Source organism: Lepidochelys kempii, chromosome 3, assembly GCF_965140285.1.
Source record: "Lepidochelys kempii isolate rLepKem1 chromosome 3, rLepKem1.hap1, whole genome shotgun sequence".
In the NCBI taxonomy this organism is placed as follows: Eukaryota; Metazoa; Chordata; order Testudines; family Cheloniidae; genus Lepidochelys; species Lepidochelys kempii.
In genome coordinates, this window is record NC_136382.1 from 203,212,677 (window position 1) to 203,227,434 (window position 14,758).

At 41.3% G+C, this 14,758-nt stretch overlaps 1 protein-coding gene across 3 annotated transcripts in view; it reads left to right on the forward strand.

The window, feature by feature from the left end:
- TMX4 (thioredoxin related transmembrane protein 4) overlaps nt 1-14,758 on the forward strand; it is a 58,119-nt gene that overhangs the window by 25,784 nt on the left and 17,577 nt on the right. For 2 of the 3 annotated variants that reach the window (XM_073339669.1, XM_073339670.1), the window contains exons 3-6: nt 4,966-5,011; nt 6,643-6,771; nt 8,534-8,579; nt 13,521-13,622. In XM_073339669.1, coding sequence (XP_073195770.1) covers nt 4,966-5,011; nt 6,643-6,771; nt 8,534-8,579; nt 13,521-13,622 — 323 coding nt within the window. The remainder of the gene's footprint in view (nt 1-4,965; nt 5,012-6,642; nt 6,772-8,533; nt 8,580-13,520; nt 13,623-14,758) is intronic. The other variant, XM_078852359.1, reaches the window with a different exon arrangement.

Sequence of the window (14,758 nt, forward strand, 5' to 3'; positions counted from 1 at the left end):
TTCCTGCCAGGCTGCCTTCTAGCAAAATTTTATAGACCTGTGTGAAGTTGCGTGCCTGAATTAATGAATATTTACATACATAAATGAATGATAGTGAAGTTTAAAGATAACAGAATCAGTAATTTCTTCTTGAAGTATTTATTCATGTGGATCCCACTCTAGAAGCACATGTCCCTGACGTGTACAAGGTCTGAATCTTTGAATGAGTAGACATCTCTGTTGGGCTTTGTCTGTGCTATACATGTACTTACACTCCTCCACTTCAGGGCATAAAGGGCAGAGTGGCCACAAGTCCCTTGGTTCCCTCTTACGACCCATGGCAGTGAGACCGAAGAAGCGGTGTCTGTCCACTACACATAGCAGAAGTTTTCCTTTCCTATCTTCACCTGGTTAAGGTTAATTTCCAAACAAAATTCCTCCTTTAAAAAAAAATTAATTTCTCCATGGTACTTTGTGCCGATATCATAATCCTAAAATAACAAATTTGAAGCATTAGGGCTTCAAACCTGTGTTCCTCTGGCGACAAAACCCTTGCCGTCACAGACTGTCAAAACCACTGCCTTTTTTTGTCTTGGCTAGAGCCACATACTAGGCTGCTGCTTGATTTGCTGATCTTTTCAGCCAAAACAAGAAAGCCAGAAACACTCAGTATGTTTTTCAGCAGTTGGAGAGAGGAGCCTCAGTAATGAAGAATGGACATCAATTTCCAATATGGGACTAGTCGCTTCTAAATCCCAGTCTGCTGGTGCCCCTGATAGCCAGTTTGCAACCCTTGCGGTTGATACCTGCAGAAGATCTGCCCCAACACTGTCTGATAAGGATCTGAGATTGTCGAACCCTGTCCCCCCCGGCTGTATGGGCTTGCACCAAGACCAGTAGTATCTCCTCCTTAAAACAAAGGAGGTCAGAACATCATTCCTCATGCCAATCTTCTCATTCCCAAAGAAGCTTAAACCTTTGCTCTCCTCTTGGGATAGAGCATTAAGACCACTCATATGATGGGGCAAGTGACATGAGCTTAACTTCTGGCTCAGACCTTTATGGGGCCTGCACCTGACAATGTTGGCAATTGCTAGCATTGACACAGGCACCAATAATAGCAGCATTAATAGTGCCAGCTGACCTTATGATAGAGGAGGTTGCTGTGCTTGTTTTATAGAATTCCACTGTATGGGTTCTCACAGACTCCACAGTAAATAACTACGGAGGTGCTTGTTCATCACTCCAGTGCCTGGAGGCAATGAAATTATGGACATGGTGTCAACAATACAGGATAGCCCTAATAGCTCTTCATTTCCCAGGAGCCAGTAACAATGTAACAGACTTCTCAAGCAGGAAAGCCATCAGCAACAACAAATGATCTCTGAAGAGCTTCATCATCATGCCTGTATTTCACAGATTTATAGATTCTAAGGCCAAAAGAGACCATTGTGATAATCTAGGCAGACCTGTGGTGTAACATAAGCCATACAATTTCCCCCAAATAATTCCTAGATCATACCTTTTATAAAAACATCCATGGGGAATCGTATTATAGTCTTGTTTGCCACCAAAGAAAATAGTGTCTGGTCTTTTTTGCTTCAGAGGATTCATGAGCCTGTGATCCTTGAAAGATGTCTGTATCATGCTGTGGAATCACAGTCTTGTGTGTTTCTCCACTGATCTTTCTGATAACCTGCGTTATATGGAAAATCAGACAGGATGTATCTGTACTTATCTTGATAGTGCCATATTGGCAAAGAAAATTCTGGTTGATAGATCTTAGTCTCCTTCTATTCAGCTTCCAATCGCACTTCCAAACTGTCCAGACAGATCACAGAACCAATATAAAGTACTTCACCTAGAAGTAAAATTGCTACACCTGGTAGCCTGGATATTGTCCAGTTGACTGCTACTGACAGATTCACTGTAAGTCCAACAAATCCTCCTGCCAAGCAGAAAGCGATTTACAATTATAAAGTACTCCTCTGAGTGGAAACGATTTTCAATATTTGGGTAGCACAGCACAACCTTGACATATTGGAGGCTCCCGGACCTAAAATTCTTGATTTGTACTCTACATTTGAAACACTCTCAACTTTTATTTAGTTCCATTCAGGTCCACCTTGCAGCTGTTTATTCATGGCATCCTATGCAGTTGTGTTCTCTCTTCTTCACCCCAGATATCTAAAGGTTTCTGTAGTTTTCATACTTACCCACCAAAGAGCCCCCTCAGATGTGGGATCTTAATATTGTCCTTGCAAGCATCATGGAATCTCTTTTTGAATTTCTCGTGAATAATTTACACCACCTTACTCTTTAGATGACCTTTTTTTATTGTTACATCAGCCAGAAGGTGAGTGAATTCCAAGCCTTGTGGCTGATGATCCTCATACAACATTCCACAGAGATAAGGTGATGTTGAGATCCCCTCTAAAATATTATTACCAAAATTGTCAGATTTCCGTTTAAATCAGTCTGTTGATCTCTCTGCTTTCATTCCAAAACACCATTTGTCCCCAGGGGAAACAAAACCTCACACTTTGGATCTTTTCAGAGCCTTGTTATAATATTTTGAGAGAACAAAGTCCTTTAGGCAAGTTCCCTGTATTTGTTGCCAAAAGTAGTGCTTCTAAGGGGTAGGCCACTTCTTTGTAGAGACTATCTAACTGGACTACCCAGTGTATCTATCGCATGGCTTGAACGCTTTTTCCTCCAAGCATCAAAGCTCATTCCACTAGACCACAGTCTCTCCTCTGCAAGCTTTAGAAACATCCCCATATCAGAGATCTGCAAGATAGCCACTTTGGGTAATCCCCTTATTTTTGTTTAAACACTTGGTTGCAAGATCAGGTGCCAGATTTGGTAGGACAGTGTTAAAATCACTTTTCTTACTGGCAGTTTGGATTGCGCAATCCCACCTTCCATAAGGGCATTGCTCATCAGTCACCTGGAGAGAGGGATCCCCGTGGATGAATATTAAGAACAAATGATTCTTCTTCAAGTGATGGTTCGTATGCATATTCTGCATATGGGATACATGTGTGTGCCATCTGCCTGAGTCCAGAATTTTCTTTGCAAGCAGTGTCCATTGGCACGCACGTGCACTGCAGCTCTCCTTGTGCTCTGAACTGCGGGCATGAAACTGACACCTGTCCAGTTCCTTCTTACTGCCGCAAGGTCTGAGTTGGAATCTTCTGTGTCCTCAGCACCTTTTTTCCTGGGTCATAGCTGTAAGATACTGCATATAGTTAGTTTTTTAAGTAATTTTAGTAACTTTAGTAGTCTTTATAGTATAGTCCAACATAGTATAGTTAGATAGCTTCCCCCATTTCTTCCCCGCCCGGGGGCTTTTTCTCCCCAAGATGTCTGGGATTATGCCCAGGGTCCCAGAGTTCAAAACCTGTGTTTTATGGTCTCCCTCCTTTTTGGTAAGCGATGAACATCAATGCTGCCTCTTTTGCTTGGGTGAGGCTAATGTTTCTGCCAGGCGCAACATCTGCCCTTCTCCTCCCTCATGAGGGTTGGAAACTGAGACTCAGCAAACATCTCATGGAGAATGTAACGAAAAGTTCTCATTGTGACCCCACCCCAGATGCATACCTAAAATAGTTTCCAAGTTTCATACGAGTCCCCTTTCATCCACTTACCATTGTTGTTTTTTTTTCCCCTACACCACATGCCTCATATGAGGGAAGATGGCTGCATTATCTGGATAAAAGGGCTTTGGTCTTTTATCTGCAAAGAACAAAGGATGTTAGAAAGATGCGTAAAGTATTTATTTCCATAGCTGAGTAATCAAGCTGTATCGGCCCAGAGACTTTCAAAATGGATCTTGGATTGCATTGCTTTGTTACCAACTAGCTTGTGTTCCTCCTTCGGAGTGGGTGAGGGCTTATTCCACTGGAGCGCAAGCTACTTCGGCTGCATCTCTGAGAGGTGTACCCCTCCCAGAGATATGTAGGGTAGCTACTTGGAGCCTTTGTATACCTTCATGAGACGTTACTCTCTGGTCCAGTCATCTGTGGATGCAGTTGTGGGGACAGCTGTTACTTCTGCGTCCGCACACCCTCCCCCGTCTGACTACTGTTTGATAATCTGCCATATGTGGAATACACAGAGACCTTCACTCGAAGAAATGGAGATTACTTACCTGTAACGAAAGGTTCTTTGAGATTTGTAGTCCCTAAACCTATTCAATTACCTGCCCTCCATCCCCTGCGGTGCATTTTGTTTGGACTGCAATAAGAAGGGGAAACTGGAGAGGCATCTGCCCAGATCACCAGTTTGGAGCACAGAGAGAGCTACAGCACGTGCGTGGGCCAACAGATATTGCTGGCAAAAAATGCCAGACTCAGGTTCATGGTGTGTGTTGGGTACAGATAGGAATTACATATCTCTAAGAATTTCCTGTTATAGGTAAGTAACCTCCATTTACTTAACTTCTAGTAACTAGTAATCTTGAGTGGTTGTCATCAGCCGGATCCCCCCCACCCACTCTCTCTCTGCTTTTTTTGGAGCGTTTGTTAACTGATTCTGAATTAGCAAGTGAACTGAGGGACAGTTGCAACCACTCTGCACTTTATGCCCTTGGCAGGGGGCCAGCACATGAACGTTGTAGGCGCAGCTCAACTGATGCTGCTTTTCAAAGATTCTGATCTTACATGCCCACACCTAGAGTGGGATCCAAACAGACAAAACTTCTCAACGAATCAGTTACCATAAGGTAAGTAACAGTTTTTAAGTTTTTTGCCTTTATGCTAGACAATATTTTATATTGAATAGCGTTGTCATGGATTTACTGCAGTATTCTCTAGAATAAAACAACTAAACATTTTATTAGAGATGTGATAACCCCATTCATGTTCACATTTTGTTCTGAAAAGACAAATGTTTATAGGTATCTTTAGAAAATAGAAATAGAAATTTATTTTTCAAAAGCTGAACTGAACAAATGTGATTTGTATTTTTTTTTCTCTCCACCAGGTTTGAGTGGCCGTTTTTTTGTTACCACACTTCCTACTATTTACCAGTAAGTCTGTATCATACAGGAATCAAAGCTGTCAGTTTCCATACAGATGAAGCATCATGCAGAGCCTGTGAACAGATGCAAATTAAAATTATTTCTTACATACTGTTATTGATAGCCACCACCTGTTGAACATAATTCTGGCATATGTTATGTAACATAATTCTCCTCACCTTCCCCAGAGCATTAGCTGTTGCAGTGGCTAAGAACAAGACTTGCAGTTTATTTTCCTTCTCTGCTAAGGCTGTTGGAGGGTGTGGGATGAGTGGTTATAGCTATAAGTAGTCCTATGTCTGTCTGCTTTGTGTTTTAATTCATGGGATAAGCACCGAGATCCCCGGATAGCTAAGTACAGGTTTTTTTTAAATTGAAGAAATAAATTTTAGAGCTTAAAATATCTTTTAAAAACAGTTTTTTTTGTTCCAAGACAAAATAGCCTTGCTATGCATATGTAGTTCAGATTAATATGAATTAAATCAGCTATTTCTTAGTCTAAAGACAATTTTAATTGCATTATTACCAACCAGTGCTATAGTTTAAATTTGCACAAAGATTTTCCTCTGTTCTTACTTGCTTGTGGTTTTCCTTGGAATTTTCATTTTGAGTCGAGATTTATTATGACCATATCATCTCAAAGTGAGAATTTTCTTGGAAAAATTATGTAATCGTGAAGTCCGAAGGGAATTATTTGAGCAGGAAGAATAGGAATGTTAATAACATTAAGGTTGCAAATTCAAACATATCAGGAAACTGAAGTCTGGGTTTTCATCTCAACAATAACTTACTTGCACTGCATATATATATATAGTACTGGATTTTTTATTACTAGATTGTTTTAAAATGTATGGACCCTAAAAATAACTCTATCTAATGTGTGCATATACTGTGTGTGTGTATTCCAAATTCTGCTTGTAACTGGTCTTAAACTGGTATAATTGAAAGCAGAATGGGGGTATGAATGGACAAAGAGAACACACTAATTGTCTGAAATTTAATTCAAGCTTTGGGCTAAAACTTTTGTCTGTGATAACACAGGGAAAATTCCTCACCAGAAGTTGTTTCCAAGAAAAATAGTGTCTGTAAATTCCTTGTTTATGCGTAACATAATTTAAAACATTCAGGGGAGAAATTGTAAGGTGTACACCCCCTCATCCTTCCGCTCCATTATGTTGTAAGAATCCTTCAAATAAATGCACATAAATAATATGTCACACAGTTAGGTCTATTACAGTAAACTAATTTATCAAAAAAACAAAAACACTGAAGGCTATTTCAAAGGAGCCTGAGCAAGTCAGGTGCCTGAATTCTATTGAATTTGAATGAGATTTGGAATCCCAACTTTTTTAGGTTTCTCAGAAAATCGCTGCCTTAATGGTGTGTATATGTGGGTATATTTCTTTTAAAAATAGGTTTAATCCCTCGGGATTGTTTAGTTTGCAAGAGTTCATGAATTGAAGTATTCATAATTTTTTTGGAACCTTAATTTACCATCAAGGGTCTCTTCGTTGGTGTGCAGTTCAAACTTCGTAAGTGGCACCAACACCTCTGATGATGGGTAATTCACTTTGGCTGTAGGGGGCAGTTTCTTCTAATAAGGGGCATCATTGTAATCACTATGTGTCTGTGCTCCTCAGTGCGAAGGATGGAGTGTTTCGCAGATACCGCGGATCAAGGACGTCAGAGGACCTTCAAGGCTATGTCCTAGAGAAAAAATGGGAAGCCGTAGAGCCTGTAGCTGGGTGGAAATCCCCCTCTTCTCTTATGTAACTGCCGTATAATTTTACCTTAAAAATAACTGGCTTTTGATGTTGCTAATAAACGGTGCTAGACAAGGGGTGGGCAAACTCTTTTTGGCCCGAGGGCCACACCCGAGTGAAAAACTGTATGGAGGGCTGGGTAGGGAAGGCTGTGCCCCCCCAAATAGCCTGGTCCCTGCCTCCTATTCGCCCCCCTCCCACTTCCCCTGACTGCACCCCTCAGAACCCTCGACCCATCCAACGCGCCGCCCCCCCCTCGCTCTTTGTCCCCTGACTGCCCCCTTCTGGGACCCCTGCCCCAAACCGCTCCCTGGGATCCCACTTCCTATCCAACCCCCCCTGCTCCCTGTCCCCTGACTGCCCTGACCTATCCACACTCCTGCCCCCTGACAGGCCCCCCGGGATTCCCACGCCCTATCCAACCCTGTTCCCCAGCCCTTGGCCGCCCCAGAACCTCCGCCCCATCCAGCTGCTCCCTGTCCCCTCACTGCCCTCTGGGACTCCCCACCCCAACCGCTCCCTGTCCCCCTACCGCCATGCGTGCACCGCCGCCCCCTTACCATGCCGCTCGGAGTGGCGGGAGCTCGCAGCCCCGCTGCCTGCGTGGCGGAGCAGGAGGGGAACTGCGGGGGAGGGGTCGGGGGCTAGCCTCATGGGCCAGGAGCTCAGGGGCTGGGCAGGATGGTCCTGCGGGCCAGACGTTGCCTGCGGGCCGTAGTTTGCCCACCTCTGTGCTAGACTGATAGCATTAAAGACTGAAGTCCTTGTTCACTGGAGAAGCATAGCATAGGTATTGGCAATCTACCCTGCTCTGGTGCCTCAGCCCTGACCCTTTGGTGTGTGAGCGGTTTATTTTCCATGCCTGTTCAGTCCTTGACATCTTTAAGATTTATATGTTTTAAATACAGAGAGTTCTTGGAAGGTGAAAAGCATAACTGCTCAGCATTATTATTAACAGGAATGGCAGTTTTATGTCCACTGAGTACTGGAATGAAACTGCTTTGTTATGCAGGTCTGCCATATAATGACTTCTGGTCACATGGGCCATTTTGACTCACTAAAAATCTCTGTCATTAAGTGACTAGCACATACATCAATGTGCAGTTTTCCCATACTTTGTTGCTGAATGGTGGGAGGTAAAGCGTAGTGCTAGAATAAGGTATTTTCCTGTAACCTGCTGCATTTACATAGGGTTTGCTTTAAGTGAAAACCACACTTTTCCCGTTAGAGATGGTGATGAAACAATGAATCAGAGATTTGTGTTGGACCTGCAAGTAAGAGAGTCCTTTAGTCATCATGAGTGAAAGTCAAGTGAGGTGTCGAGGGCCCCAGCCTTTTTTTGCTGGGAAGGCTCTAGGGATTCTACAGGTATAAGGAGCCTCTCCTGTTACACTGTCTGTTGGAGGCTGGGCTGGTGAAGAACCACAGGATCCATGACTGTGCCCTGCATGGGGGTTATAAAAAGGCAGGTAGTGGCTCTTCTGGCCTATTGAATGAAGTAGTGGCTGTGGACAGCTGTGTCTGTCTGAATTTCTTCTCCCAAGCCTCTACTTAGTGTCCTCTACACAACTTGGTTTACCTCAGGCTAAGTGCAGGCGGGATGACTTTCACCCTACGTTCACTAATGTGCAATATAAGTTTCTCTTTGAAGATGTGAACGGCTGGATGTGATGGATGTTGTAAATTTTACATCCATCTCTTCCATCAGTTTTCATTCAATTTGTACAGTATGTCGTGCATCAAACTCTTAATCCCCTTTCTTTCTTAGGATGCATGGAATGGCAGGTCTTTTTCATCTCTCTGGATGTATCAGGGTAAGTAACACTATTCGCTATTACAGCATTTAAGATCTGAGGAAAAAGTGTGTCAAACAATGTTTAAACAGATATTTGACAGCCTTATACATAACTTACGTTTTTCTTATTGTGGCTGGCTATGCCCTTGATGTATTCCTGTGTCCTTGTAACTGAAGGCAGAAATTGTGCTTGGCTAATTAATTGTTTGCCAAAAATGACATTTTAAGGCTATAGATAAGATTATGATCAATGCCAAAGGGTACTCTCTGCTCAGTGTTATCTTAATATTGGTTAGCAGCCCTAATAAAATGAGCCAGCCTAAAATTAATTCTGTACTGGTACTTGGAGTTGTTATAGTCTGATTACTACCATATTGCAGAATATATTTTGCATTCACAGTGGAGGTAGGATGCCATCATATTCTCTAGATGATTCTCTTCTTAATATTTATATTTCAGGGGTTGATAGATGAGGTTCTGTGGCCTGCAGTGTTCAGGAGATCAGACTTGGATGATCATGATAGTCCATTCTAACCTTAAAGTCTGAGAGACTGCTTTGTCTGTGGAAGGTCTTGTGTTGGCCCTCTGCACCACGGCCTGAAAGAATTGCTTTATACATGAGCTTGTTTTAGTGTCGTATCTTTCTCTAATCATACAAAGCTGGGAGTATCACTTCCATATAACTATGAGAGAAGACCCAAGTTCAAATTTAGAATTTCTTGTCCTTTTTTCTGTTGTAACTTATAGCCTTTTTTGGAACCATTTAGACTTGTCACATCTAACTACTAACCTATTTCAAACTCTCTGGCTGCCCCATACTGTGTTTTCTCCATTTCTGTAATGCCCTTTTTAAAATAAGGTGGTCAGAAGTAAGCACAACATTCTAAATGTATCCTCAGTAATTTTTATGTTGCTAGAATAATTCCCTTTTATTTGTCAGAATAAGCATTCCAGAATTGTACGGTCTTTTGCAAGGGTATCACACATTCTGAGCAGGACATCCCCTTAATCCTTCAGCTGCTGTGTATTTCTACTATTTGACCTGTTGTGGATATAGTGGCCTTTTGCTGCTTTGTCCCTCAGTTCATTGCCTTGAATAGTCATATGAAGTAGATTTATAGAATGTACTGCTGAAATATTAATAAGGGTTGGAATCCAATAAAGAAAAAGCAGCCCTCCTCAGAATGACTGACAGACTAGGAGCTGTGTAGTCAGTATAAACAAATCTAAGGAATAAACAAATCAACAGTATAAACAAATCATAACACAAGAACTAGGGTTCACCAAATGAAATTAATAAGCAACAGGTTTAAAACAAAAGGAAGTATTTCTTCACACAATGCACAGGCAACCTGTGGAACTCCTTGCCAGACGATGTTATGAAGGCCAAGACCATAACAGGGTTCAAAAAAGAACTAGATAAATTCATGGAGGACAGGTCCATCAATGGCTATTAGCAAGGATGGTCAGGAATGGTGTCCATAGCCTCTGTTTGCCAGAAGCTGGGAATGAGCGACTGGGGATTGATCACTTGATGATTACCTGTTCTGTTCACTCCCTCTGGGGCACTGGCCACTGTTGAAAGACAGGATACCGGACTAGATGGACCTTTTGTCTGACCCATTAGGGCCGTTCTTGTGTTCTGACGTTCTTATTTATACAAGTAAAAAAACCTTGAAAAAGAAAATAGAAATGAATTTGGAATTCTATTAGTGACACTGTTAATGTTAGAAATAGTTTTCTAGTATATGCCTATTTTAGACTGTTCCATCTTTCTAGGGTCATTTTAAAAAAAAGTCTTCCGCCTAGAATTTTTCATGCTTGGTGTCTAGCCAGATAAATGTTTTTCTTAAGATTACGTTATTTAAATCTGACTTCTTATAGGTACGGATTTGAATAATGAGATTCTTCACTTCTGGGGAAGTCTTAACATTTATTTTTGGAATATCTCCTCTGAAAATATTTAGTTTAGAAACTTTCAATGTGTCCTCAGTTGTCCTCAGCTCAGAGGAGTGCCTTTAAGTACTTTTAGGAACTGGATGGCTCATTTTAGTTATTCACTATAGGCCAAATTACCTGACTGAAGGTTCAATATAAAAGTTGGAGAATCTGGTTTTATGAAATTTTAGACATTAAAACATCTTTTAAATCCAGGATAGTGTAGTATGAGGCTACGTTTTAAGGCTATTCAGAAGCTGCAACCCTGAAGAAGGCAGCTGCCTGCTTGAGTGAAAGGTCTTATGAGGTCACATGACATCTCTACTTTGTAATCTGCAATAGTTGCTGTTTGGCTTCTGGGTGGAGATTAAAGTATGTTTTGACCTAGGAAGCTCTAATGGTCTGTGGCTTGTTTGCTTCACAACTGCCAGTACTGTCACAACTGCCATTATTGGGGACGTTCAAACTGTAGTCTCCTTGATGTAACAGATGGAGCTGTACCAAGGTGTCCTCCATGATGAGGGCCCCTCATCTTTGGATTTCATCCTCTCACCTACGTCCGGGGTCATTCTGAAATAGCCTGAATTTATTGAAGTTCAAGGCATGTCCATCTGTTTGGGCCTTTGAGGAGGAGAATTATGTATGGATTAGATGTGTAGGGGAAGGATTTAAGGCATGGTGGGAATTTTGTGCTGGATTTGAAGTTTTGAATTCTCTGGGTTTATTTGCAAATTGATGAAGTTGTTTGGGATATGGGTGATAACTTTTGTAATGCTGAATAATGGCAAGGAGTCCAGAGTCCCTTTTATTATCCTTTGGATAAATGCAAATGAAGAAATGGGGTAGACAGTGTTTTTTTAAATTAAATTTTGAGACTTGTTTGAATGTAGTCTTCGAAAATATAAATTAAATGATAGAAAACTGCTCAGATCATCCATGGTCCTTCCCACAGCAATCCCCATACCTCAGCTATGTTCTTTACTCCCCTTTCTGATCAGCCACTGGTTGCCAGAGTGCCCATCTTTAGTTCTTGCTTCTGTCCACTGGCATCTACCTAAATAACTTTCACCAGAAAGGACAGTGGGGTGGAATCTTCACACAACCACATGCTCCCCAGAGTCTCTTCCCCAGTAGAGCTACTAGGAGAAATTCTGAGCCCCTGCCAGTCTCTACCTCCCCACCAATTTGGTAGGTGAGTAAGGAGGTGGCAAATTCTTAAATCCTGTGCCTGGGTGGGAAGGCAGGTGATGGCAGATGGGAATATTGCTTAAAGAGCACCTTTTAGAAGATGAGATGGAAGAAACCAGTCCACAAATACACACACACACTTACATCGGCATAGAGAAACACGAGTCTTTCCTCCCTGTGAGCCTAATGCACATGGTATTGTGAACAACCCAGGTTTTTTCTAAAAGGTTGAAGATAACAGAATCCTTGATTTCACTAAGTCCCATGGTACTTGCTTTCTATTAATCAGGCAAAAACTAGGTTGATCAGAATGCTCTATCAAGCATGCATTTTTAATGAAGTATAGAGCTGCTCATAAATGTGTCACTAGAGCACAAGCAGTGGGCTTCAGCTTCCTATGAAGGAGAGGCCACATATAGCAGGGTAACTTGCAGCCCCTAAAGAAGGGAGGCAGAAAAGTCGGCTTTGCAGCAAATTAAAAGATTGAACTGAAGGGACGGGAAGCTGAGCAGCTGAATTCCACGCAGGTAGGTTGAGCTACTCTTTAGTTGTTCCCTTGGATGGAACAGTGAATGGCATAGCTTATTGCTCCTTCTCGTTCCTTTCCTAGTAGGTGCAAATCTTTTCTATGCCATTTTACAGGAGGGCACTTTTAAGATTCAGTGGTTAAATGACTTGCACACTGTTGTGCATCAGTGCATTGTGCAAGTGGCATTGGACACTTGGATGGATAACAAGAATATCCAGAATTTACGGAATATTTTTTTAAAAAGAGAGGTTTCAGAAGGAATATAAAACCTTTTATTTCATGCATTAAAGCAATCTAAACTATAAGGGATTAGGAGGAGACTTTCTCTTGAGGGCAGTAGATTATCCTACATCTGTGTATTCTTGGGTTTCTTGTACCTTCCAGCCAGTGTTTGAGACAGGGCAATGACTAGGGGTCTGAAGCCATATTTTAGTTCTTAAGTTGATTAGAAATTAGGGTAGAAGTTCCCTGAATTGTAAACATCCTTGTGATACTAATTGTTGCAGATTTGCACAGATTACGTAATGAAGTTTTATTTGTTTTACTAGGGCCCCTAACATTGCTAACACTAATGGATCTGCATGATAGTGCTGAGCACAGGGATCAGATCATTAAGATAATCTGAAGCCTTAAATTTGTTAATATTGTCCTCTTGCTACCCGATTTCTGAGCAAAAGTAGATGTCACAGGACTGTGTGCTACAAGACCTAGGGAAGAGCGTGAAAAAGATTCAAGTCAGTAATGTGAAGATCACTATATGTAATTATTTCCTTATGACATGGCTTTCCTTTCTTTAATATAAAGGATTAGTTTATCTTTAAAAGTGCATGCACAACTTGGGTACATATTTTTGCGCGTATGCCCTCTTACAAGTGTAGGCCCTGTCTCTGTCCCTTCCAGTATGATGAGTGGAGTGTGGAAATTGCATTGTAAATTAGTGATGGAGCCAATATGAAATTTCAATTCAGGAAGATTTGATATTGTAATACTAGTCACTGCAAGTATTACAGGAAGGAAAAATTGTAGTTTCCTTCCTGAAACAGCTTTTACATGTAGAATTATTAAATAAGGAAAACAAATGGTTTGATTTTTATCACTATCATATGTCTTATAAGAATTACAGTATCAGTAAGCTTAAATATAGTGTGGAAGAGCGTGAGGGCAAAGGGGGATGATTCTTTTAATGTAATTAGTGGCTGTTGAATGAAAAGTCTCAATTGGGAATTAACTTAAGAACAGTTTACAGAATGGGTACTAAATATGTGTAATACGAGCATATTAAATCTGTTTTTTTCCCATTTGCAGCAAATTCACAGCTACTTCACAGGCACTCTTGGAATTCATGTCTGGGGTTCTTATGCAATCTTCATTTTAGCCACCTTGTTGATTGGCCTGATCCTGGGTTTGGTAAGAAAGCGTATTACATTTTAATTTTCCTCTTTACAGCCAAATGTGAACTCATTGCTTTAAAAATTATCTAGAGATCTTGCTTTACAGTAATTGCTGAAAAAGAAACAGCAAGGGTATTTTATTTTTAATGAAGGGCTACAAGGGGGCTCTTTTGTAATACTTAAAATTAAACGTTTGTTTCAATGTGTACATAGTATTCCACTGAATGCATCCAATGAAGTGAGCTGTAGCTCACGAAAACTTATGCTCAAATAAATTTGTTAGTCTCTAAGGTGCCACAAGTACTCCTGTTCTTTTTGCGAATACAGACTAACACGGCTACTACTCTGAAACCTGATGGTATGTATAATGGCTCTAAACTGTCTTCATAGGGTTGCAGAGAAGAAAACATGTCCCATTAATGGCTGCATGTACTGTCACAATAAGATCTTGATACTAAATAGCATCAAGGCACTTCTGTGAACCTTCCTTACCTCTGTGGTGTTGGTAGTAGCTGTTTTGTGGGATACTCCGCAAACTCACCTCACCCGCTGCATCCAAACTTTCTGTATGGGAGGAATAAGAGGCACCCTGCTACCAGCCCCTGAACTAGCTCCCATTCCCCAAATTGGTCGCATTCATAACAAAGTTTACCACTTACAAATATATTTACCTTTTAGACAAAAAATCTTTAAAATTAGTTCCTCTAGCTGCAATGTTCTGAATTCATTTACCCTGCTGATGGCATCACTAACATGAGAAAACTACTGTAAGCAAAGCTTTCTTGGGACACATTCCCACTCTGGGTAACAGAGCCCAAACTCCAGCTGGATCAGGAATACCTATACAGCTGTTGTTAGCACCATAGTGTGAGCCTTGTGAACCTGAGTCTGTAGACTTGGGCTCTGATAAGAACTGCTGCAGCTTTTTTGTGTGTGTGCAATGTAGACATACCCTTCGAGCCCTGCTGAGCACTCATTACTCAAACAACGCTCAGTGGAAGATTTGCCTGAATAAGGAGAGCTGAGTGGAGGCCTTATGTGACCACAGTCAACAGCAGTAGCTGGAGGAGCAGAAAGTGGGTTATACTAGTTAAACAAGGAAGCCAGTCTTCAGATACAGTCTTTAAAATGTAAACAGATTAGTAATTTATT